We start from the raw sequence: 27407 nt of genomic DNA on the forward strand, positions 1-27407 counted from the left end.
AGGTCGCGGGATGGAATCCCGGCTGTGGCGGCTGCATTTTCGAAAATGCTGTAGGCTCGTGTGCTCAGATTGGGGTGCAGGTCAAAGAACTCCACATAGTAGAAATTTCCGGAGCTCTCCACTGCGGCATCTCTCATCATAATCTTAGCGTGGTTTTGAGATGTTAAAACCCCACATATCAATCAAATCAAGATCACGACAGTGTGAACTTATGCTGATTAATATTATTTTTGTGACATGCACAGAATTGTCCACCAGGAGAACCAGGAACAGTGTATGACGTTTTTAGGTGCTCAACAGATAACATTTATTGCAAACGCCGGGAGAGGCGAAAAAACAACTGGCTCCTCCATCAAGGTAGCACAAATGCCCAGACATCAGTTGTTCATAGACAGTACTTTCGTAACCACACTATTCATCAGAACTCATTCGTTCTAGCTTCTGTTTCCTGAGGTTTAACTTTAGGCTGTAAGGACATCGGTTTTACACTGTTCTGAAGAGATTCAGTCAGAATCACTGCCAGTCCTCAACATGTTGCGGCCTAGAGAGTTGTACGAATGCATGGGATTCGGCAGAAATGCTGCGATTGATGTATTCATGCTCGAGGTATTGTTGCTTAATGCCCCTAGAAAAAAATATCTCTATGTTTACTCAGCAAGCCTATTCGGCTTTCAAGGAGACTAATTTGAAGGTGACAGTGTTGATTAGACATTGCAGTGATGGAAGTGGTGGTCCAATTGCTCCAAACTGCTCCAAAAAAGAAATGCTGCTCCAAAGCGCAAGCTAGTAACTGCTCCAAGCGTGCTTCGAAAGGATGTTGGAAAACTAAAAAGAAAGAAGTTGAACCATGGGACCGTCCCGTGATATGAGTGTAACCAAAAGCAAGCTGTATGCACTATCATCCTAGCATGCTACTCAGTGGCGTAAATCTAGAAAAATCTCGATGGGCGACACATATAAGGCCGGTTGTATTTTTATAAGAATGAAGTCATGCTTTCAAATAAAAATTAAAAAAAAAACGAGCATGGGGTCCGAGCTCGAGCGATTGCGTTGTTCTATTGAGTCTCTTTCATCACCTTTTTTCGCTTTTCGTAATTCACACAGCTTAGGGGCATTTAACACGGGTACGCAGTAAAAGATGAAAAGCCTTTAAAAAAGTCGATTGCACTCTACTCAATTGTTAACTCAAATATATCTCGTACTAAAACTAAATCTCAGGTGGGACACTTGCAAAGGGTGTCCTTTACAGCCTGAACACAAGAAAAGTCCAGGCTCTCTTGACTCTCTTCCCCCCCCCCCCCCCCATGATTTATGCCAACTTTACCGCTTGTATACTAGTTGCATACTAGCATACGTCATGTTCAATGATAAATGTCAATATTTATTATACCAATAGCAACTCTTAGCTATAGCATTTTTCTTCTCTGACGACACTTAAGGCTGCTCCAAAGCACCTTTTTTTCTGCTCCAGAATGTGTTCCACAATGTGCTCCAGGAAGCAAAATGTCACTTCCATCACTGACATTGGTATGAATTTTTTTTCCCACTACTGAAATCCTTACCACGTAATATATAGGTTACTAATTGGCTCATTCCTCCTTTCATACTTGACAGGAAATACTGTACAAGCGTCCAAAGCAAGTACAGTCGCAACCATAAGTTTAGGGACGACACAATTGCGTGGCAGTGTGCGTGCACACGCTGTCTGACGGCCAATTATTTACTGTCAAAAGTTTCGAAGTGGGCGTGCATGGCCATTATAAGCTGCCAGCCTGCTTGCTCGCTCGCTGCGCACCAGCACGTGGGCCCATTATAGAAATTGCTGATTGCTGTCGCTAGTAATGGCGACGTCACAGGAGCCACAGCACGAACTCGGCCCTTTCGCAATAAATGGAAGGGTCTCCTAGCAACGAGGGTTGAGACGTCTTCAGAGCATGTACTATTTCATGGTTCTTGTGAAAGGGAGTGCTGTATATTTGATAATGATTGATAAATGATATGTTGGGTTCAACGTCCCACAACCACCATATAATTATGAGAGACGCCGTAGTGAAGGACTCCGGAAACCCCAACCACCTGGGGTTCTTTAACGTGCACTCAAATCTGAGAACACGGACCTATAGCATTGCCACCTCCATCGGAATGCAGCCGCCTCAGCCGGGATTCGATCCCTAGACCTGCGGGTCAGCAGCCGAGTACCTTAGCCACTAGACCACCGCAGCGGGGCTGCGGTATATTTGTTGATATATGCGCTATCCGAGATATTTGTTGCTATACAGGGTTCAAGAGAGCAGAGCTGGTGTAGAGGTTGGCCATCGACAGATCTACCATTTGCTTTTTTTTCTCCACCGGCCCTCATGGCAGCATGCTTGCGTAAGATGACCAGCAATACACAAAATTCACTACATAGTTCTCCTCACGGTATCAGAATTTTCAAAGAGCGTGTTCGTTCACCGATGGGCAGACGTGATGACACATTGAAAATATGTGAGCATAGTTGATTGAACGTTCAGCGATAGTGATCTGCGCTTCAAACTTGTTCAGTAGTATGTAGTTCAGAAACGGTGTCGAAATCATACCAAGAATTCGAGGGTGTCGCCCTGCTGCCTCGTGATGAAGTACAACTTCCGATATTCAGCCCGTGCACCCGTATGCAGCAAGTGATCAAGCAGGCCGGTGGGATTGAATAGACTGCGCATGCAGGCTGTGGTACTCTTGACGGCAGGCAACAAACTGTTAGATAACCTGCGCAAGGACACTGCCATGCGATCACGACTGTACCTGTCATGGCATCTTATTGACAATGTTGTTGTGCTCCTGTGGGCATATGTTTGATCCTGATTAAGGTGTGAAAACACATCTGTTCTTAGAACTAGTGAACCCAAAGGACTTGAGTTTGTTAAAGGGGCCATCTAACACTTTTCAAGCCTCCCATTATTTATTTGCGAGTTGCATAAATTGAGGGATGGATTTATAGATACAGTTAGAGCAGCTGCATGCAGTCTTAAGATTTTTGAGCTTTGAAAATCGGTATTGTTGAAAATTGCATGCCCTCAACAATAATTTTGCGAGGTCTCATGTCTTCGTTTTCGTTAGCCACAGATGTCAGTCAGTGTTGTCAATGGTTGAGGTGATAAGTAGCAAAAGTTTTCACGACATGAGTTCATTTGTGTTGTCTAGCATTCAGATCACTTCATTAGCTCAGTAATAGACAGCATGAAGTCAGCGTCCAACAAATGGCCGGTAAGGGAAAAGCTGTCTTGATGGAATGAGATAAGGGCTATTGTGAAGGCATGAATCTGGTTTGTGACATATTTTCTTGAAGGAGGAGGGAGGGATGCACAGTATGTTTAATTTTGACTGATCAAAATGAAAATTTCAGAAGATACCACACCTGTGGGAATTCTATTTCATGTCAAGCATTCAGTGAATATCAATTGTATGTTGCATTTTTTTCTTTCAACCAAGTTTTTCTGGGTGAATTGAGGTCTTTGTGTAAGTTAAGTAGCTGCGCACTTATCCATGGGCTTACCAAGGAAATTCACAATCCTGGTGATGAAAGGTAGCTTACGGTCTGATGTTTTGTCTGCGCTCTCAATAGAGCAAGACTCATTAAAACGAAAGGAATGCTATGGTGAAACAGTGTGCACATAGGAGTTTAGGTTGCGACGTTTGCCTGCGGAGTGAATCGGCACTGGACTTTGGCTTGCAGTTAAACATGTACATGTGTAAGGTTCGTTACATTATTCTAAATGAGGATAACTACTATTGGCATTGCCCTAACATGGAGCCTGCATAGGCTCTATTCCAAAGCATTTTCAAGTATACTGGTGTAGCTCTGTGTTGAAATACTTGATTGCCACTTGAAGTTCTTGGGTTTGATTCCAGGTTCAACCGGGATTTTTACTCTTAGTGTTCATTGTGGTTTTTCACTCACCAAAAATGCCACTGACGCCGGCACTGTATTTTTTTTTACACAAGCTTCATAACGCCATTGCGTTAAGGTTTCCAAGCAGGCCAAAAAAGAAAGTCGCTACATATTATGGTATTATTGAACATTCAGCGAAAATCTGTGGTGCGAAAGCGACCACTGGTGAGGCACCTATGCAGACATTCACCCGTGCTGCTTGGCCGCATGTCCGGCTTAATGATCATACCTTATCTCTATGAGTACGCCAGGCGAGAAACTTTTGATGCTGGTTCATGGCCGTTTTCAAAAAAGCTGCCAATGCACACTACCAGCTGAGAAAACCGACTAGTGGGAAAGAAGGTGCAAGTTTTCCAATCGGGTAGTGTGGCAGTTCACTCCCCTTCAGTCATACTACTTTCGCTGCTGTCTATCACAAGCTTTAGCAAATCCCACGGTACGGTGACGACATCTGTTCAGTGTTTGGGAAAACATACATGGGGGGAAATTTTTTCTTTGAAGAAAAAGAGTGTGTGTGCCCAAAAGGGCTGGAAATGAACCCCAGTGTCCAGTATACTTTTGCATAGCAGCCAAAAGAGCTAAGTTAGGCAAAGTGACCATGGGGGGAAATTTTTTCTTTGAAGAAAAAGAGTGTGTGTGCCCAAAAGGGCTGGAAATGAACCCCAGTGTCCAGTATACTTTTGCATAGCAGCCAAAAGAGCTAAGTTAGGCAAAGTGACCCGTCATATTCGTGCAGGCTGAAGCCTCATGTGTGCTCGCACAGACTAGCACCACACTTCATTCTGGTGTACTAGTACAAAACTCTGTGGCCACGACGTTGGATTCAGTTGTAGCTATTGCATATTTCACAAATTTGAGAGCAGGCAACTTGTGGGATCAGGGTTTCCACAGTTGAGTATTTTCATGTTTCTTGAGCCTCAGTTGCTTTACTTAGGTAGTATTTGGGGTTTTACGTGCCGAAGCCACGTTATGATACTGGGGCGTGTCATAGTAAAGGGCACCACAAATTCAGCTGCTTATCTGATACCGGTGAAACTATCCAAGTTTGGCAGAGCCTTCGGTGTACTATGACCACGGTGGCCACTGCGTGCGATTCTGTTTTCAGTAGCACGTTGTAAAAGAGTCGTGTTCTTTATTTCTCTTTTATAGAGCCCTTGCTCAAGAAAGAGAAGACCGATGCCAACCAGGCTCCGACACTAGAGCCCCAGAGTTTGTTGGGGCCTTCTCTGCCCGGTGCCATGCCCTCACTGACGCCTGTGGCTCCTCGACAGCCGCCCACTGCTCTGCAAATGCCGGCCAGTAGCAGTAGCAGCAGTAATGGTGCAGCATACTCCCTCCACAGCCCTTCCGGCTTGCCAATGGGTGGCCCCTCATCGTTTTCTCCAGCCATGGTTCCCTTCCAAGGATTGCTCACACAAGCCCCAATGCCAGATCCAGCCCTGACAGCCGCCTACACAGGCCTCACCGGCCCACTGGGCAGCCTGTCTGCCAACGGCAGTGTACCTGCCAGTGGCCGACCTCCAGTGGTTGCTAGCCACAGCAGTCTTCCTCAGCAGCCCTCGCGGCCCACGGCCACTGCAACAGCGGCGCCTGTCAAGAAAAACCCACCACACCCGACGCGGCCCTCCACTAACGGTGAGCCATCACGTTTCACGGAAGAGCTTTGCATGCACGGGTACAACAAGGCGTATAATGTTGCAAACTGGAGAAGCAGCGATTGTTTGAATCAATCAAGCATCATGCTAGATCGATTCAGACGGTGAAGCTTGTGATTTCCATCTGCCCTTTTGGCTGAATGTTCAATAATACCATAATATGTAGCAACTTTCATTTTTTTTTCTTTTTTTACTGTATTTTAAAGGTTTTTAATTTATGTGCAGTTGGAACAGGTGGAAGAGTGCATGCAAGGTATCCAATGCCTGCAAATTAGTGCGGGAGCCAACCTGTGCCTTCATTCACATCACTAGAGCAGAAAGCTGGTCTAATTTGTTTCATTGGCTCGACATTTTAATAAAACTAAAAAACAACACACAAAGTGCATATAAGTATTATCTAGGAAGCTTGTCTGCTCGCCATTTCAAAACTACCTTTCAGTACAGATCAGGGCTTTGGCAGCACTGCCTAATTTATGATGAGTACAGAGGCAGTGTGCTTGTGTAGCATATACAGTTAAACCTGGATATAACCAAATCGATAAATTCCCTGAAAAAATTTGTTATAAAGAGGTTTTCGCTATACGGAGGTTTGGTATGAAAATTTGGAAAATAAATGTGCAAATTATACAATAGGGGGACTGAAGGCAGAGCTAACCCCAAACACTCATTTTACAGTAAAAACTGCGTTGTTATTGCAATAGCAATTATATGGACACTTTCTGCGGGTTCTTGCTGTCCCCGCCATGTTCCGCAACAAGTCCAAATCGACAACATGCCCCTGCGCATTGTAACTTTCACAAGCGAGTAAAAGCGCGCGAGCGCTGCTGAAGCAGAGATCAAATGAGTTGGCCCATCCTTATCGCCTGGAAAGTGCATAATATCTCCCGTGTGTTGGAACTGTCATCGAATGCTCAAACAGAAAATAAACCACCTGTCTTAAACGAGCATGAAACAACGTGTGGAGGGGGGGGGGGGGGGGGGATCGCTCGAGTAGCAATAATGAACTTGAATTTTAAGGGAGGCCGCAATCGCTGGCGTGCTTGCTATCTCGGTGAGTAGCAGTGTGGTTTCAACGCAAAGGGACTGTGTGGAAAGAGCAAACGCAATCGTTCCGGTCAATGTCAAAGGCGGGCGATTATCCCCACCGAAGGATAAGCGCGCGCGCACAACCATCTACCCCCCTTTCCCCCCTCCGCATTCGTGGGGCAAAAAAACGCCCGTCGGCACATGGTGACGAGCCCAGCGCGGGCGGCTTTCTTTTTCTTCTTGAGTTTCTATATATATAGGTAGTATACATATACTATACATATGCGGTGAATGAAGGCGGCGGCGGCAAAAACCCAGCTGAAACTGCCCACACACGTAACGCATTAAAAAAAAAGCAAAGCTGAACGTCATTGGTGGACACATCATGCGCGCGCAGTGAAACTATGCATGTGCGCACGGCCTTGAAAACGAAGAGCAAGACACAGTTACAGCAGAAAGCATTGGGTAAAGCGCCCTCTATATGCCGAGCGGCCCCACATATGTGACACTAACTAAAAGCGTGGCATGCCAACGCAAAAGTAGTTTTTTTTAATTTTAGTTGGTGGGGGGTGGGCACACTCTCGCATGCGACCGCGGCGGCAAGAAAGGGGGCGATGCCGGCTCGTAAGGTGCAGGCCCGCCTTCCGCTTCATGCTTCGGCGGCGGCGGAACAGCGGCAGAAGATGCATGCTCTTACCAAAATGCCGAAATGCGGAACAAAATTCCAAGATTTTTCGTGGGGAAAATTCGTTATATCACGGTTGTCTCCCGCAGTTACTTTGCTACTTCCTTCAGAGGGACGGCGGGGAATAGAAAAACTTCATTATATCCAGGAATTCATTATATGGAGGATGGTTATAAGCAGGTTTAACTTTAATATAGTTCTAGGTGTAACTGTTTCATCATTAATGAGATACAGGGGTTTTAGCTTTGCTCATTTTAGCCTGACTCGTTGCTGAAATGCATTATGTCCTCCAGTGCATGCACTTTGCATTCACTGAATTACTGTAGTGCTTACCGGCTAGTAATCGTAATAGCTACCCTAACCACGATGACGTACAGCAACAGGCCCCCATATAGCCCAGAGTGCCCACTTTTATCTAAATTCATGGTATTCAATGGCTCTCTACTTGGACAGCAAGAAATAAGTAGTACTATAATCTGTATCGCTTAGTCTCATTTAATGCTGAGGCCAAAGCATCAGATATCTTTCGTCTGCATTGTTTAGATTAATGGTTGTTTTGATGGTGCTAGTACTATCGAGGCAGTGCCAAGCTGTAAAAGTAGTTTGGTGTCAACTGAGCTGAGGTCTCCATACTCTTTATAATATGAGGTGATGCATTCACCATGCGAAATGCTTTGAGTGCCTGTAATCGTTTACGCAACTCAAGAACGGTTCGTGAACTGTAAAAGCTCTATTATGAACGCTTTTATGAATAGAACCGCTTTCCTATCACACGCCAGCTAATGTGTCCTGTACGAGTGGGTTTCTGCACATTGAAGAAACGCTGAGGTCAGTGAGACACCAAACCATTGGTTAACAGACAGTGTGACGCAAATGAACACATCTTGAGGGGCTTTTGCTTCTTCTATTGGCTAACAAGCTCTACAGTTTCCACCGTGCTGCAAGGTACCACTGAGATGCAGTACAGGTATTATCACACATGGCACATAAATAGCTAATGGTCTTCAAAACAAAAATAACAAGCCAATGCCACAGTGTCACCTTGGTCACTCAAAATTTGGAGCCTAATCCCCATCTCTTCTCGAGTTAACCCTTTTGTTTTTGAGCAGATAGGCTTTAAAAGGAAGGTTGAAGATTCTACAGCACCCATAAGAAACTATTTGGGTTTTCAGAGGCCAGAAAGTTTGACAGCTTCTGGTCAGTGACTTATCAAGATGATGTGCGACTTGATGCGTTGAACGCACAAAGGAATGTTTGTCTATGCAGTGGCTCCTTCGACCGTGTCCCCAGTGGCATCTCCCCAGGAACCAGCCCCGCCGGCGGCCTCGCCTCCCCTGACCAATGCCGACGCTGCTGCACCCAAAGGGTGCCCACAAAGCCCCTCCTCACGAACTGCCCCTCCAACGTCTGAGGCAGCCCTCAAGCTGGACGACCTGTTTACACCTGCAAACCTGAACAGTGGAGCACCCCCGACCACAAGTCAGTGCCTGACATTGCATGTACTATATGAGGACGTGTTGTATGCAGCTATGCTGCTGCTTGTACAGTAACTGGCTGTCTCTGTAAAGCAACTGATTTAGCTGAGTTGTGTACAGATCAGCAGCGCATCCATGCAGGCTTTGCTCACTTTGCTGCCTGATATTTTATACTGGCTTATAACACGCGAGTCGTTGGGGGCAATAGTATGCTTCTGCACTATGCTTCCTGCACTATGCTTCTACACTATGTTATCTTGTAGCGCGTAGACAGGATAACCGCTGGTCATTAAGGGTAACTAACTGGATTGCCAGAGAAGGGAAGCGGGTTAGGGGGAGACAGAAGGTTAGGTGGGCAGATGAGATTAAGAAGTTTGCGGGTATAAATTGGCAGCAGCAAGCACAGGACCGGGTTAACTGGCGAAACATGGGAGAGGCCTTTGTCCTGCAGTGGACGTAGTCAGGCTGATGACGATGATGATGACACTATGCTTATTGAACAGGCTAGTTACCAGTTGATTTGGCTTAAAGATGGAGGGACATTGACAGGAATACTGTTCAGTTCACGCCGGGCGAGGAAGGCACTCTTTCTCCAATACCCATAACTTGGCATGCAAGAGCTCTCCAGCACTGTACAGTGTCTTTCTTGACAGTAGGGCGACTTCTCTAAAGCAAAATATGGGCCGGATTTATGTATTCATTGCAAAAATGAAAATGCATTGATATATTAGACATCTGTTTATTTTCTTAATACTTTTTGATAATTTGGCATTGGATTCATTAGGAAATCTATCTGGTGTATGTAATTTCAATGAACAACCTTTACTATGTAATAAATCTAGAAAACGATTTTTTTTGCACGATCTTCCCTCCCTCATTAAAAGCAACCCCAGAAAAGTTTTTCAAATTATTGTTTCTCCGAGTACCCATGATGACATAGTGTTATTGGACAGTAGTGGAAACCCTGTTGCGCAAAAGGACCGCTCAGGTATGCTAAATAATTATTTCATGACTGTGTTTACTAAGGAAGACCACTCTGATATGCTGCTGCCTTCTGAAGTAAGCTGTGAATACATGGCACCAATACTCATTGCCTCCCAAGGTATATCATCGTTGATAAACAAACTTAAATTATCCAGTACAGTCGAATCTCGATAATTGAAACTCGAAAGGGCCTAAAAATTTGTTCAAATTAAAAGAAGTTCAAATTAATGAAAGCTAAATGAACGGAGGGCTCACCATGCACTGGGGCATGTGCATTGAGCTAACACACGAGGGAGAAGTTTCAGAAGACTTACATTTATTTACAAATCACAGGACATTCGTCATTAGTTGAATTAATCGGTGATGCGCATCTGCACACGCCTTGCAGCGAGTGAATTTCGCACGCTGCTTGCAAAGCATTTCTACTTCAGCTTCAGCATTCTCTTGGCAAAAGAAGATGCACGCAGTATTGTCCAGGGCCGACACTCTCTGCAGGTGACAACGACTGCGTCTCCGCTATGCAGCCACAGCTTGGCCAGCGCGTGACGAGAGAGGAGGAGCGTCTCCACGCAGAGAGAAGCAAATCGGCATTTGAGAGAGAACCAACACTCTGTGGAAGCTTTTTCTTTTTTGCTCTCTTCGCATGCGTTGTTGAAAGGAGGGCGGTCTACGTGGCAGCGACGGGAAAAGGGGAAGCGTGGCACCGGCGTGTGAGAAAGAGCCAACACTCCGCGACAGCTTTTTTTCCTCTCTCGCACGCGGCGTTGAAGGGGGGGGGGGGGTATTCTTAAATGAGAGAAAAAGAAGATAAAAGTGCGCCCCGTAACTGTATGCATCTAAGTGCGACACCTCAACAGTGGCTCACAAGGGCAGGGGATAACGAGCAATAAGGATAAGGAAGGATAGGTTGTTTCATTACAGCTTTTAGCCCAGGAGACCATCCAGAATGTATTGTTTTCGTTTTATTCTGAAAAATAAAAAGACACAAAGAAAGAAAAGGGATGGAGTGAGAAGTAAGGATAGAATAGAGGCGAAGGAGTCTGAGGACGGGATACCACTCTGCGAAAGCTTCACGGCGTCAGGAGATGGCGGAGGCCGAGCCGGTCGGCCAGTGCTGAAGGGTCTTTACATGGCAGGGACGGAAATGGGAGAAGAGTGGCAGGCGTGTCGCAGATCGGCATTTGAGAGAGAGCAAACATTCCACCGCAGTCTTTTCTTTTCCTTCGCGCACACCGTTGAGGTGTTGGAGGTGCCGCCGTGAGATTGGGCGTGGTGCTGAGAGCAGTTTCGCAGCGCAGTATGTTCGAATTAACTGTCGCAAGTGCTCGCGCGTTCGTATTATGGGGCATTTTTGCCCATTGGAATACAGATAGCTTTGACGGGACCTCAGCGTGAGTTCTAATTAACCGGAAGTTCGAATTACGTGGGTTCGAATGATTGAGGTTCGACTGTAGCTTCGGCATAGACGATACTATTTCAGAAATCCTGAAAAACACCGTCAGCCCTTCTAGCACTATCTGGTCCTACATATATGAACAATCCCTATGAACAGGGGAATACTTAACGATTGGAAGGGGGGGGGGAATCATTTTTGTCTTTAAGACCGGTGATAAACAATGTGTCACGAACTACAGACTCGTATCACTAACAAGTATACCATGCAAAATGCTCAAACTTATCATTGCTTCCAATACTGCTCAATTTTGAGGAAAAAAATTACTTCTTTTTGCAAATCCCCAGGATTTCAGCAAAGGACTGTCATGTGAAACGCACCCGTCGAATTCACTCGTGAACTACACCAGAATATGAACGATGGCTTCCAGACAGCTTGTGTATTCATCAACTTTTCCAAAGCCTTTGATTGCGTAGCTCATACCCGCCTGCCATTCTGAAGCAGGTGAAGAAGCTCAGGGTCAGGCGCGTCGTTAGTTGTAAAGGTTGTCTACAAAGAGCTCTCTGCTCGCGCAGAAAAGCATGTATGCAGTTCAGTAACACCGAAAGTTGGGCGAGTTGGTGATAGTTCATGATTACAAATAAGCAGCGCACGACGTTTTACAAAAGAGAGACGATAGGGACACCGCTGCACTCTCAACTAGTTTATTTCGTAAACGACTTTGGTTATTATACAACAAGACGGTGTACCACGTGCTACAATGACAACGTATTTTCTAAAAAGCCAACTTCGCAATCGCTCAAAGTAATCGATGCTTGGCTTATACAGTAATCTTTTCTTTTTGCGATGTGGAAGGCCTCGATCACTTCCCTTGTCATCTTATCTCTGTGGCTGGAAAGAATTTTAGTCTCAGAGAACAGCGGGGAACAGCCACATTCTAAGCAATGCCGTCTTAAGTGCGAGTAAGCATTATTAGCTAAAGCTCTCTTGTGCTCCGTTAACCTTGTATTTATGCACCGGCCCGTTTGACCGATGTACATTTTCCCACATGACATGAGCAAACAGTAAACCACCGCGGTTCTGCACTCAACAAACGAAACAATGTGCTTAACAGAGCACCGACACCTATCCTTTTTTGTCAATCGCTTCCTATCTAGCCTAGCGCATATCTTTCCTAGTTTGTTAGGTGCAGAAAAAACAACTTGTAAGCCATACCGGCTGCCTACATTCTTTAGATTATGTGATACACTGTGCGCATAGGGTATGGAGACACATTTCTTTTTCTTTTCTTCATAATTCCTCTTAATTTGAGGCTGCTCCAAAGATATATTCTTGCGCTAAAATTCTTTCCAGCCACAGAGATAAGATGACAAGGGAAGTGATCGAGGCCTTCCACATCGCAAAAAGAAAAGATTACTGTATAAGCCAAGCATCGATTACTTTGAGCGATTGCGAAGTTGGCTTTTTAGAAAATACGTTGTCATTGTAGCACGTGGTACACCGTCTTGTTGTATAATAACCAAAGTCGTTTACGAAATAAACTAGTTGAGAGTGCAGCGGTGTCCCTATCGTCTCTCTTTTGTAAAACGTCGTGCGCTGCTTATTTGTAATCATGAACTATCACCAACTCGCCCAACTTTCGGTGTTACTGAACTTCATTTCCTTTACATCGGGCTCTTTTATATGTTCTGGCTTCTTCAATCAACTTGACCCGTGTACCCTGGCTTCAATGATGGCGATTTGCGTGTGCAAGGCAAGAGAGGCTTCCTGGCATATAAGGTATAATTTGTGCCCCAAGGAACTGCAGGTCATGTGTGGTTTCTTACAACCTTCGTCTAAGCACGCCAAACGTATATGCAGGATTTTGAATGAGGAATGGTGGCGGCAAGCGAGGCATTTCAAGGATTGTCTCAGAGTAGTGTGCGCCACACAACAGGGAGGATCGCACAACAAGTCCTTCAGGGATTGGTGTAAGACGTCTGACAAAGTAGCGGACTGGTTATGGGACAACAGCCGGCCACACTTACCTAGGCCAAAAAAACCCAAGCCAACGGATGGAAAAGTCATCACCTTGGGAGACTGTGCCATTCCTAAAGACTACAAGAAGATTCTCGGATTAGGACCAAAGTTCTGCTTTGAACCGTCCTTTACCCCACCGGAGAAAGTGGCGCTCACCAAGAACCTTGCTCGTCGTGTGTTAGAAGAAGAGCGCCCACGCTTCATCACGGAATGCGTGGATGTTCTAAAGAGGACGTCAACCACAAGCGGGAAGCAACAGCACGTAAGAACTTTGGTGGACTTTGGCATTAGCAACAATTTGCGTTTTCTGACCTCTGACAAGGAGGGTTGCTTTGTTATTTTACCTGATGGGCTTTTTCAAACAAAGGCGTTATCGGCAGTTAAAAAGAATTTTGTTCCTGTTAACAAGAAAGCTAGCAAAGTCAAGGAGGAAGCTGTCGCGCTACTTTTGAACCACAATCTGGAAAAGCTTGCTTCTACTGTGAAACGTGCGACAAATTTGCACCTGGAGTTGTTTTTTGCAGCAAAAACTCACAAGCCTGACGTTCCGTTTAGGTGTATTGTATCGGAAAGGGACTCATGGCAACTGAATCTTTCTACCTTTCTTCAAGAGCAGCTAGTTAGCCTTAAGGTATCAGATCCTTTCTGTGTACCGAACTCGGAGGCGTTGGTTGCCTTCTTGACAACCTCAAACCCTGGTACTTGCAATTTTTTTAGTGTTGATGTTCAGGATTTGTACTACAACATTCCACATGGTCCTTTATTGACAGTTGTTAAAAAGTGCATTACTGATGATAATGATGAAATCGAATTTGTTAACAAATGCGGCATTTCAGTAGGAGCTTTCCTCGAATTATTGTCTTTTTACCTAAGGTCTACTTTCATCAAATGGCATGATGAGTTGTACCTACAAAGATCGGGAATATGCATTGGTTCGAAGGTGGCCCCGATACTTAGCAACATTTTCTTGGGTTACGTGAACAAAAAAATTGAAGCCAACATAAAGGGCCTTGCAAAGACCATATTTAGATACGTTGACGATTACCTAATTTTTGTAGAACACACTGTACTTGACAGGGCTATAGTAGATATCGTAAATGTTTTCAGGGACTGCAGCGAGGGCCTCGAGTTTACGTGGGAAGTGCCACGGGAAAGTCAGCTTCAGTTCTTGGACTTGTTGTTATCACGTAAGCCAGACCATGTTTGCTGGTTATATAGCCCACGATCTGAGAAGCCCCTGCTTAGCTATTCTTCCGGGCATTCAAAGACAGTTAAGAATGGCATAGCATTCTCTTGTCTCCGCGCTGCCTTGGCAAAATCTTGTCCCCACAAAGTTAATGATAGCTTCATCAGACAAGTAGATAGATTGGCTAGTGCGGGTTACGAAGAGCATGTTCTGCGCAGAACCGCACAGAAGTTGGTTCATCTTGTGCGCAAGAATATATCTTTGGAGCAGCCTCAAATTAAGAGGAATTATGAAGAAAAGAAAAAGAAATGTGTCTCCATACCCTATGCGCACAGTGTATCACATAATCTAAAGAATGTAGGCAGCCGGTATGGCTTACAAGTTGTTTTTTCTGCACCTAACAAACTAGGAAAGATATGCGCTAGGCTAGATAGGAAGCGATTGACAAAAAAGGATAGGTGTCGGTGCTCTGTTAAGCACATTGTTTCGTTTGTTGAGTGCAGAACCGCGGTGGTTTACTGTTTGCTCATGTCATGTGGGAAAATGTACATCGGTCAAACGGGCCGGTGCATAAATACAAGGTTAACGGAGCACAAGAGAGCTTTAGCTAATAATGCTTACTCGCACTTAAGACGGCATTGCTTAGAATGTGGCTGTTCCCCGCTGTTCTCTGAGACTAAAATTCTTTCCAGCCACAGAGATAAGATGACAAGGGAAGTGATCGAGGCCTTCCACATCGCAAAAAGAAAAGATTACTGTATAAGCCAAGCATCGATTACTTTGAGCGATTGCGAAGTTGGCTTTTTAGAAAATACGTTGTCATTGTAGCACGTGGTACACCGTCTTGTTGTATAATAACCAAAGTCGTTTACGAAATAAACTAGTTGAGAGTGCAGCGGTGTCCCTATCGTCTCTCTTTTGTAAAACGTCGTGCGCTGCTTATTTGTAATCATGTATGCAGTTGTGGCTTAATGTTCTAAGACGGTCTTGTTACCAAGTGTAGGGTCCAAATCCCTATGCTTGAGAAGTATTTAAAGAGGGAAGCTTCTGCTCATCGCTAAAATTTAACATGGCAACTTGTGCTTCGTCGTTTGAAACTCCTCGGGTGGGTATGCGACTCAGGAATTGGGCAAGCCACACCATACCGAGCACAGCAGGTACGTTTGTTAAACAGAAACTCAGCTTGGCACAGTGAATCGTGTGAAAGCAAGAGAGGGAACGAAGATTGAGCTTGAGGAAGAAAGCGCTAGAATGAAAGAAAAGAAATCCAGAGACAAACTAAGTGGATATAAAGGGACGTAAAAAGATAGAAAAATAAACAGGTGCAAAACAGCGATATAAAAACGGGAGTTTAAAAGAGTTGACTCTTGGGCGAGTTGACAGTCTATCATAGAAACCATCGTGAGAGCGCAACTCAACAGGACACACAAAAGACACGTTCTCGTCTGTTCCTTTTCACATGTCCTGTTTAGTTGTGCACTTATGACAAAAAGAAACGGAGAGCTAGACAGAGAGAAAACGACTAGAAGGAAGAGAGAAGTAATAGAGAGCGAAATGAAGATAGGAAAAAACTGAAACATAGACGAAGAGAACAAATAAAGGACAACATTTACGAGAAACAAGACAGGGCATTCAGCTGCGCTCTTCATTCAAGCTTGGCACCACTACTGCGAAGCTGCCATAATTTTCATTTGTGGCCTGTATAGATGCACGCACACATCTGTACATGACAATTTTCCACAGCTGTGCACGGGTGGGGCCATTTTGATAATGTGATCGTGACCATTAGCAATGGGGGGGGTGGGACAGTAACAGCAAACACCTTTCTTGGTTTCACGCCACCAAATGTAGCTAATGAAGTGTCTGCTCACCAGTTCGCAAATATTGCTGTTTGAGACGATGTTTCTTGGAAGTGCGTGTTATGGTTAATTGACTGACAACTAATATTTCTCAACCCATCTTTTTACGGCTTGACAGAGAGTTCGCCTTTCGCAGTAAAGTAGTTAATGTCAAAAACACGCTAGTCACGCTGGAGTTTCGATTATACGTCTCTCGGTTTCGCGATGACCCACTTTTTATGGCAGATCGGTTCAGTCCCAGCAAAATTTATACAGTAAAAGCTCGTTAATTCGACACCCGTTAATTCGGATAATTCGGACGGCTCTATTGGTCCCGGCCAAAGTGCATGTTAGTCTGTGGGACCAAACCTTCGTTATTTCGTCGGAATTCAGCTCCGCACCGCTTAATTCGGACAAATGCTGACGGCTGCTGCTACACAAAAGTGTGATAAAGCAGCGATGGCACCGCTGGAGTGAAACCGAAACCTGAGTGGCATCGCCATCATCATCAACTAGTGGGGGCGATCGCAGCGTCACCGAACGTCGGCGTCTTCTTTCTTCTCCACTCAGCGCTTCCGACGCCATTTTCCCTTGTGTTGTCGTGTCGGAACCATCTCTTCTTGCGGAGTTCTCTTTTTCTTCCATTGTGACCGTATTTGCATGCCACCACCATCGTGCGCTACAGTGATGGCAACTTCGAAAAAGCGGCAGAACTACGACGCGAAGAACTTGGCGACTAAAGAGGAAATTTCGGAAGCACTGAAGAATGGCGAATCGCGACAGCAGGTTATGACTAAGTAAAACGTGAAGCGGAGCACGTTGGGAAAGTACGTGAAAAATGAACAACAGATTCGACAAGCCTTCGAAAGCGAGAAATTTCATGCCTCTAGAAAGCGGTTGCGAACCGCAGCTCATCCCCAGCTTGAAGAAGCTTTGCTCTGGTGGATTACTGACTGTCGCAACGCGCATATACCTTTGAGCGGACCTCTCATCATGGCGCAAAGTGAGAAGTACGCTGCAATGATGAACATTGAATCGTTCAAAGCATCAGAAGGGTGGTTTGCGAGGTTTCGAGAGAGACACGAACTTGTCTTCAGGAGAGTGTGCGGCGAAGAGGCCAGTGTTGACGAAAGCGCGGCCACCGAGTGGAGAAATGTGAAGCTGCTGGAGCACATCGCCGCATATGAACCACGTGACGTGTTCAATGCAAATGAAACTGCTCTATTTTTCAGAGCTCTGCCCGACAAGACGGTGACTTTCAAAGGGGACGCGTGCATTGGTGGCAAGAAGTGCAAGCAAAGGATAACTGTGCTTCTTGCTGCCAATATGACTGGCACAGAGCGCTTGCCACTAGTACTTGTCGTCGGGAAGACGCTTAAGCCACGTTGTTTTAAGAACGTCAAAAGCCTTCCTGTCAAGTACACAGCGAACAGGAAGGCATGGATGACATCGGACATTTTTCGCGGCTGGCTGCAGCAGTTCGACCGGCACTTCACGTCGAAGGACCGCAAGATAATTATGGTTGTTGATAACTGCAGTGCCCATAACTGTACAGTCGAACTGAAGAACATCAAAGTAGTTTTTTTGCCGCCCAACACTACGTCTGCTCTTCAGCCGATGGACCAGGGTATCATTCACTATGTGAAGTCGAAGTACCGCAAGCACCTGCTAGAGCGAATGATCCTATGTTCAGAAGCTGGAAAGTTGTATCAAGTGGACTTACTCGGCGCAGTGCACATCATCGCCCAAGTGTGGAAAAACACTCCGCCGCAAGTCATTGCCAACTGTTTTCGGCACAGTGGTTTCGTGAGGCCCGAGCATGCAGCAGTAGCTGACGATGGCATCGAGGAGATGTCAGCCGAGTCCACCGACGATGACTGCCCGACTTTCCATGCTGTCCTTCCCACAGATGTGACCTTTCAGGACTACATCGCGATTGATCATGGTGTCGCCACGAGTGGTCTCCTGACCGATCAAGAGATTATTAATGATGTCACGGGCGCCCATGAAGACCACGGTTCCGACGAAGAATCATGCGAGGAGATACAGCTGCGACCTCATCGCACCTCACGGGAAGTCTCGGAGGCGCTGTTAATATTAGAGGATGCTTGCCTGAACACTCCCGACAGCTTGCGTGCTGTTGGCCATTTGGAACAGTTAAGAAAAATTGTGATGTCAGCCGGAATCAGCCCGAAAACGCAGAGGACAATTACAAAATACTTCAACGAATAAAGGTATGCTTCTGCAGCTTGATTTTAAATGTTGTTTTCCCTGTTCATTCATTAATTCGGCATTCAGTTAATTCGGACATATAATTCGGCATTCGGTTAATTCGGACAGTATTTCCGGTCCCATGAAATCCAAATTAACGAGCTTTACTGTGTAGATAATGTATTGAGGGGAGATGCGATTCGAAAAACAAGTTTCGTGAGTCTGTTGGCTAGTGCAATCAAATTTTTTGTTCTGTATATAAAGGCTTTCTTGGTGATTTCAAATATGTAATTCTTTTTGTGGTAAGTTCCGCAGTTTTCGTTTCGCTTCGTGAAAATGTGTAAAATATAATTCGTGTTGGACAAACTTGTTGTGCCATATAAAGGGCCTAGTAAACAGGCTCCAATTTTTTTTTTTTTTTCACACCCTTCATACAAGCGCAGGAATTTGTAGATTACCGTATTTACTCGTGTAATCCTCACACTTGCATAATTCTCGCACCCCCCACATCGCCCAACAAAAGTACGATTTTTTTTTTTTTCGAGTAATTATTGCACCTCCGAAAATCGCTGCAATAATTTCGTCTGCTTGTTTCAGTCGTTGATGATGATAGTGCTCGCCATCTGGCGCCATCTCTTAAGCATCAGGCGTACTATTATTGCACGGAGATTCAATCTAATCCAAGCCAAGTCAAAGTGGCAAGTGCGCGTTGCGGCGTGTTTTGTATGCTGTGTCGGTAATATTGTCACGTTATGGGGCGATACTGAAGCTACACGTCTGCTTTCAAGTTGAAAGTGAGTTTTGTGTTCGCTGCTGGTGACAGCAGCTGAAAGCCACCAAGACGCGTTGGGCCTGCCGTGTGCTTAAGACTGAGATTGATGGTAAACTTTAATTCTTTAGAAGGAAACTGCAGACGATTCTGTTAAATAACCATCAGCCCAATACTGACATGCTACGCTTACTTTTTGAGGGCTCCTGTTGAGCGACGAACGGTACTGTTACGCCTGCAACGTACACAAGCTTTGCGTATGGTATTCTCATTCTCGACTATTTTATCGCACTTTATGTGTCTCGAATAAGTCTTGTCTTGTGTTGAACTTCTGCTTTTATTTTTGAGGTCAATTTTAATTAGTACTTCTCAAAGCTTGCTGTTGCTGATGTGAGAATCGCGATTTGTGGCCACTTCGTTGTTGTTGTTTTTTTTCCGCTCTGTACGTTTTCGTGGAAAGTTTTCTCTGTATAATTCTCGCATCCCCTCACTTTGCACCCGTTTTCCACCAAAAAAATTGCGATGATTATGCGAGTAAATACGGTAGATCATGTTTTCTGAATATTACAGCTCTGCGCGCCGTGCAGAGCCTCTATTTTGAAAAACATTTCCCACGCATCTTTCCTACGCCTGACCGACCCCCTTGCACGCGCAGTGACGTCAACTCGGCGATCGGCGCCCCGCCGCAGTGGTCTAGGGTTTAAGGTACTCGGCTGCTGACCCACAGGTCGCGGGTTCAAATCCCAGCTGCAGCGGCTGCATTTCTGATGGAGGCGGAAATGTCGTAGGCCCGTGTGCTCAGATTTGGGTGCACGTTGAAGAACCCCAGGTGGTCGAAATTTCCGGAGTCCTCCACTACGGCGTCTTTCATAATCGTATGGTGGTTTTGGGACGTTAAACCCCACAAATCAATCAAACTCGGCGATCGGCGGTTTGATGTAGCACACAGCTCGCCCATTGGTCTAAATCAGGTGTGAAAAAACAGTAGTGAAATTAATGTCAGTTCCTGTTCCCGCCCACAGCTACGAAACTGCCCCTTGTTTATTGGCACTGTGGTGAAAGAACCAGCCTCGCAGTTGTTACGTGCACGTGTGCACTCCTCGCTCAACTAACAGCGCCTGTGCGTACATACAAACATACTTCGCCTTTGATATAAGCAACACGGGTAAAAAGCGTTGCTCTGTCGTCGGCTGCAAATCGAGCGACTGGGGCAGCGTAGAAGTATTGGCACCGGGTGCCTCACGATATGGCCCCGCGCGCTGCATGGCTGAAGTGAATCGGCCGTCCAGCACCGTATGAGAGGACCTGATCGTTTGTGGTCAACACTTCGCACCTGACACTTACACGTATGGTGACCCCGCTACTAACTGCAGCGGACGATCACCGCGGGTTCAGGCTTAGCGAGCCACAGGGCCGCTACTCCGTTCACTCGCGTGTAGCGCACTGCTCCGCGCGCGCTCAACTGATAAGGCGTTTAGCGCGGCGCGGCAAACAGACAGTGTTCTAATGTAAAAGTACACAACACTTTATTGCCTCTGGCGGCACCCCGAACAACAATACAACGTCCGCTCCCGGGACGCGGGTAGCAAACGCACCCGCACGCGGACGTTCACAATAAGGGGAAAACCGCGAGCACGTCGCAGCTGTCAATGGCGAGCTTTGACACGCCGGTCGGGAAAAGGTCCCTCGCGGCTATGCTGCGCACTCTCACGATGGCCAATGGGCCTGGTCGCGAGTGTTAGGGCAAACCTCGTACGCGTAGGCCTACGGCAAGTGCGGCTCGTTGTGGTACGACCACTTCAAGCGCTAGGCACCGCTCTGGGCTTAGCGTACGCTCCGAAGCTAGCACTCAAGTAAACACGCCTGCCGAGGTGCCCAAGGCACCCCAGGCAGGCTACCGTCCGTGATTCCCAAAGGGGACGCGGACGAAGGAAAACACGTGCTTACCCGGCGCCGTCCACGGAAAAGAGACCGCTCCCTCGGCGCGCGCGTACCGCGCGCCGTGCCCGCACGTGGCGATATCTATCGCCACGTGGTGTTAACAGGGCAGGAAAGCAAAAGGGTGTGGCCGTGTGGCGGGGTGCCCGCGAAAATGGTCGCGGGCGCGCCTCAGATCCCCACATCACGGTTGACCCGCGGCTGGTAGGGCAAACGGTAAACACACAACCACGCTTTGCAGCAAAAGGAAGTGTGTTGCGACTGATCGAGTTCGCTGATGACGTCAATCGCTGACGTGGTGTCACGTTGCCGAAGTGGGCGGAGTCAAGACGATGAGCTACGCCTTCCCCTTCATGGAAGGGAGAAGGGGGGCGAGGCCACGCAAAAATTTGAAACCAGCTTAGATTGATGTTCTAACCCCTGTAACTTCCTTAATATAGCATGCATTCGCAAAATTCTTGTGGCAGCATGTTCGCAAAAAAAAAAAAACTGCACATATATCTCAAAAAAAAATTTTTGGACCTCAGGGCTGTTTACTGGCCCTTTAACTTTTATGGTTTTGAGCCATCAATAGCTCTAATTGCCCCTCATTAACTGCAGAATGTAAATGGTTATCAAGTAACTGTATTTTAAGACATGTTAACGGACAAGAAATATTCTAATGTGAGAATTTTTACAATCCTCAGTCTATAGTAATTGCTTGCTTTAGCTTTGTAGTAATTATACGTGCAATATAAATTTATAAAGGATACATGTACTCTTTACATGTTAAAAATAATCTGGGCAAAGTTTCATCTTGACCTGGCTATCAGAAGTACCAAAAACATGATGTATAATTTCAAGAAGTTGCCCGAAAATGGCAAGCGTATGTAGTGTGGCATGTTAGTAATTTTAACTAATAATATCGTAGCCGTGTAAAAACTGAGACACAGGGCTAGAGAAGGGGCAAAAGGGGAGTGCTAACTTCCAACAAAATTTTATTTCGTTGAGCGTATATATATATATATACCGTATACCATATTTACTCGCATAATCCTCACACTTTTTTTGCAGAAAACCGATGCAAAGTTATGGGGTGCGAGAATTATGCGAGGAAAACTTTCCACGAAAACGTAAAGAGCGAAAAAGAAAATAAAGTGGCCGCAAATCGGGATTTTCACACCAGCAACTAACAGCAAGCTTCGAGAAGTACTAATTATAACTTACTTCAACAATAAAATCACAGGTTCGACACAAGAAAATATTTATTTGCGACACAAAAAGTGCAAGCACATGGTTAGAATACCAATTAGAATTAGAATACCATTGGCAAAGCTTGTGGGTGTTGCGGGTGTAGCGGTAGCGTTCGTCCCTCAACAGGAGCCCTCCAAAGGTAAGTGTAGGACCTCAGTATTGAGCTGGTGGCTATTTAACAGCATCATCGGCAGTTTCCTTCTGAAGAAATAAAGTTTACCATCAATCTCAGTTTTAGGCACATGGCAGGCCCGCTGCGTCTTGGTGGCTTTCAGCTGCCGTCCCCAGTAGCGAACACAAAACTTGACTCCAAAGGTCCTACCGGTGGCCCTGTTGCCGTTGTTTAGTGCATGATCAATCACTTTCAACTTGGAAGCAGACGTGTAGCTTCAGTATCGCCCCATAACGTGGCAATATTACCGACACAACATACAAAACACGCCGCAACGCGCACTTGCCGCTTTGACTTGGCTTGGATTAGATTGAATCTCCTTGCAATAATAGTACGCCTGATGCTTAAGAGATGGCGCCAAATGGTGTGCGCTATCATCAATGGCTAGATCGAGCGACGACATTAGTGTGGCAATTTTCGGGGATGCGATAATTACTCGAGGAAAAAAGAAATCATATTTTTGTAGGGTAATGGGGGGGGTGCGAGAATTATGGGAGTGCGAGGATTACACTAGTAAATACAGTATTGCGGAATATAGGTCGAGTTTTTTTTTTTTTTCAAAAAATGTCACTAAAAAGTCCCCCCTCGACCTATATACCGGCCCTTGGCATAAACCAAGCGATCGTCTGTCAACAAGTAGTGCCGCATGCTTTTTGGGCATCACCATCGACATCGCCTCTTTGGGCCGAGGCGTTCTCTTCCCATGCCATTTTTTTTTTTGTTGTTCATTCAGTGTTTCGTAGCAAGTGGCGACCTTACTCTGCGACCAGCCATGAATACCGGGGCGCGGCGCCAGTTCACCGCCACGTTTAAAAGAAAAGGTAATTGAATTCGCGAAACCGAATGGCAAAATGGCGGCACAGCGGCAGTTTGGAGTGTCCGAGAAAAGCGTCAGGTGCTGGCGCAACCAAAAATCCAAACTTTGTGGTTCGACATGCTGTCGTCCACGACTGTTTATGAACGCGGGGAAAAAAGAGGTGAAGCTTTTTGTCAACCGGAAGCGAGCATTTGCGCTTCACCGTTATGCATTCTTGCACGGCCGACGGCAGGAAGTTGCCCCCCTTCATCATGTTCAAGCGGAAGACGATGGCGAAGGAGGCCTTCCTGCGGGATGTCATCGTTTACGTCAACGAAAAGGGGTATATGGATGAGGCCCTAATGCGTAAGCTGATCCGCACAGTGTGGAACCGGCAGCCCGAAGCCCTCCTGCAGCACCGGAACATGCTCGTCTTGGATGCATTTTGCGGGCATTTGACGGCATCAGTGAAGGGGAGAGCCTTCGCGGCGGAAAGACGGATCTTTTCGTCATTCCAGGAGGGATGGCGTCAACACAGCAACCGCTGGACGTCGTCCCTAATAAACCTTTCAAAGACCGTGTGCATGCGTTGTACACTGAATGGATGGCTGGCGACAACCCACGGACGCAGACAGGCCGGCTGCGCAGGCTGCCTCTCGCGACAGTTTCTAGTTGGGTCTCTGAGACATAGAGGTCTCTGCCTGAAGAGATGGTGGTGCGCGCATTAAAGAAGTGCTGCATCAGTAATGCTCTCGATGGCACTGAGGGCGACATGCTATGGGAGGCGGCTAGTGATAAGCAGTCGTCGGAGGAGGAGAGCTCCGACAGCTTGGAGGACTGAATAAAGTGAATTCGTGAACAATTCCAGGTTTTTCTTTTTTTGCTGGTCAAGGTAAGGGGGGTCGGCCTATATTCCGCATAACACGGCACTCACGAAATGCGAAAAACAGACAAAACAGCTTTGAAACTCATAGATGCCATGCGCGAAAATTTACAATCTTAGGAAGGACAATTCTTTGTGATTTAAGCCCGGTTGAGGGAGTGCTAACACAGTTCAGCCCTAATCTACTAATCTTCTCTGCCTCGATTATCTCCCTTGTTTTTTATTTGTTTCTGCCAACAATCACGGTATCACGGAAAAGTGACCATTCCTGACATTGCACACCTGTTTACGGAGCCGGTCATTAATACAGCGGCCAGTTTGTCCTATGTAGTGCTTGCCGCATGAAAGAAGTATTTGATAGAGGATGACCAACTTTGGGCCGTCCAGCAGGCCCGCGGAGCGGCCGATAGGCTTGGCCTAACGGTCCCGACGTGGGAGTCGCCCGCTGCGCGCTGACGCGCGCCTTGCAGGACCTCAATAAAGTTTCGCAACCAACCAACCGAGTATTACCAGCGAGTAACAGCTCGCCGACAACGAAGCAAGTACAGCCCCGCCGCGGTGGTCCAGTAGCTAAGGTACTTGGCTGCTGACCCGCAGGTCGCGGGATCGGTACCCGGCTAAGGCGGCTGCATTTCTGGTGGAAGCGGGAATGTTGTAGGCCCGTGTACTCAGATTTGGGTGCACGTTGAAGAACCCCAGCTGGTCGAAATTTCTGAAGCCCTTCACTACGGCGTCTCTCATAATCATATGATGGTTTTGTGACGTTAAACCCCACATATCAAATCAATCCATCAATGAAGCAAGTACAGGAGAACGCGTTCAAGATGCACTGACAACGGCGAGTGTTTTTACGTCATTGATTCAGCAACTGTACACTCATCACGATCGGTCGTGCGCCTTTTTCCACGTTTGCATTCTGACACGAGGCCGACGTAGCGCCCGGCCACTGTGCCAGTGTTCCGCGTGAAACTCACCGGCGTCAGCTTTCTGCGACCGTGGTGACTTTGAGCATGGTGCAAGTGACATTTGAACGCGGTTGCTTTAACGAAGAGGTTACAATGCTGGGGGCGAGTATAACAAGCGCAACAGAAAATCTGTTTTATTACGCACATTCAAGTTGTTACTGTACACATACCAAACACGAAACCACGTATGTGCACATGGTACTCATTGCGTCTCGCTGGGCACAACAGTTTCATCTGTTGCCACAAGCAGGAGCACTGCCCAACCGTCACCGACCTGCACGGCGTTCGTCGTCGTTCCGCTTCGTCATGGTGCCCAATGCAATTTCGCTGAACACTTCGAATGCTTCATTTGCGTCATCCGCCGCACAACAAATGTATATGCGCTGGTTCTACGCACTGTTCAAGCCCTGTGGTGGACGAAAGGTTTTGTACACGTTGCTAAGTATACGGTAACTGCCAGGAGAACACTGCGTAACCAATAACATGGCGCAGAGCACGGATATTGTCCGCCTCGGCTTAGCACGAGACCTGCGAAGGCCCACATGCCGCCGCCAACCGCCGCCGCTCACTGCTAAACTAGCTACACTGCGCAACATTTAACCATAGCAACAACACCATTGTGCCCAGTGAATATAACCGCCATGATGTCATTTCCTCCACACTTTCCACGTAGCGCGCTGGCTGGGCATGCCCTCTCCTACCTTTCCTTTCTCCGTGTTTTAACCTCTCTCACCCGGTAGCGGATGTCGACTATGGCGCCGTGCGTGGGATCTCCTGGGAGGCTTGGCGTGCGTGCGTCGGGAGCGGGTCAGATACTCTCCGGAACAGGTGACTGTGAGCCACGCAATCTTTTCGTCGATTCCCGGCGCTCGGGGCTTGTCGGACTTCGCTGACAGCGCCTCGCACCCGAGGCGAACGCTCACCTTTTGCTGCCCCTCCGCGTACGCCCGGCCGAAGGGTGGTACGGTGTCCTAGTGCGTGGCCAAGCTGCGCCGACCCGTCTCCCTCTGAAGCCAACGCTAGCGCCTTTGCCCTCGCTCGAGCAACCGGGCCTTGTTCCCGGTGTCTCCGTGAATCACCTTTACCACGGAGACGTGCTCGTGGCACCCTGTGTAGTACTTTTACGCCCGTGGCCTGGATAAGCTCATTTGCTTTCCCGCCGCCTGCGGCTCGCTAAGACCCGACCCACGCTAGTGGTCGTACTCCTTCGGGATACTCTACACTGCCGCCCAACGCGGTATCAAAAGCCCTAAGCTTTTGACTGCTCTTAGCGAGTCAGTTCGCCTGCGCGATTTGGGCTCCCCACGAAACACAAGAAAAGCTAAAAACTTCCAATACATGTCCAAAAAGGATAGTCCAAAAGTATATAAGCAGTCTTGTTGAGATGTTACTTAAACCTAAGCAGCTTGAAAACCTCCTGTAGCTGTGCTAACACCACGTTATTATACGGCTAGAAAACTTCTAGCAAGAAGTATAAAAAAACGTCTTTCTAGATTTTTTATAGAACCTTTGTAAACGTTTACTATACTTTTATTATCTTCTTGCCATGATTCTAAAAAGACTTTTGCTAGATCTTTTAACACCTTTTTTAGACATTTATTTTTCATGCAAACCAGCTTGTTGAGCGTTTCCCGTGGTTAATTTGCGGCACCATTTCAGTGTTTTCCAATCGGTGCATTTAGCTGTTCACTGTCGAGAGTGACAAGTAGAAACAGCAACATAATTTGGCATAAAATTATTGCTGGCACTATTCTAATCAGCAAAATTGGTGGCATAATTGTTGAAAGAAATAATTAGTGACGGCCATCCATCATTACGATAATCTGTTTTGCTTGGAGACAAGATGGGCTTTTAAACATCAACTCATTATTGTTTCTGGTGTTGCCTGGAATGCATCATACTGCGCATCCAAAAGTAAATGCAATATTTCAACAAATCTTGTTGCATATTTGTAACCTTTATTATACATAACGATGACTGCACACTTTGTCCTAAAACTTGCAGGCTTTATAGTAACTATAATTATACAAAGCGATTGAGGGGCTGGCCAGATGCCTGGTCCAGGAACCTGCACACATACAAAAGGCACAAACTGTTCTCTTCGAGCAGACTTCTTCAAGTGCAACGAAAATAAGAAGGCTAGCTTAGCAAACACATAGGCCCAATAGCAAATATATAAAGGTAGAAAATTTGTTACAGCCAAAAAGCAGCAGTCGAACTAGTGATTTTTTCTCACCCCTAAATTTAGGTA

At 46.4% G+C, this 27407-nt stretch overlaps 1 protein-coding gene across 36 annotated transcripts in view; it reads left to right on the forward strand.

Moving 5' to 3' along the window:
• Positions 1-27407, forward strand: part of LOC119160802 (bromodomain-containing protein 3) — a 329355-nt gene that overhangs the window by 240878 nt on the left and 61070 nt on the right. For all 36 annotated transcript variants that reach the window (XM_075881428.1, XM_075881432.1, XM_075881431.1 and 33 more), the window contains 2 exons: positions 5078-5563; positions 8561-8773. In XM_075881428.1, the coding sequence (XP_075737543.1) occupies positions 5078-5563; positions 8561-8773 (699 nt within the window). The remainder of the gene's footprint in view (positions 1-5077; positions 5564-8560; positions 8774-27407) is intronic.

The sequence above is a fragment of the Rhipicephalus microplus genome, chromosome X (assembly GCF_043290135.1).
Source record: "Rhipicephalus microplus isolate Deutch F79 chromosome X, USDA_Rmic, whole genome shotgun sequence".
Classification (NCBI taxonomy): Eukaryota; Metazoa; Arthropoda; class Arachnida; order Ixodida; family Ixodidae; genus Rhipicephalus; species Rhipicephalus microplus.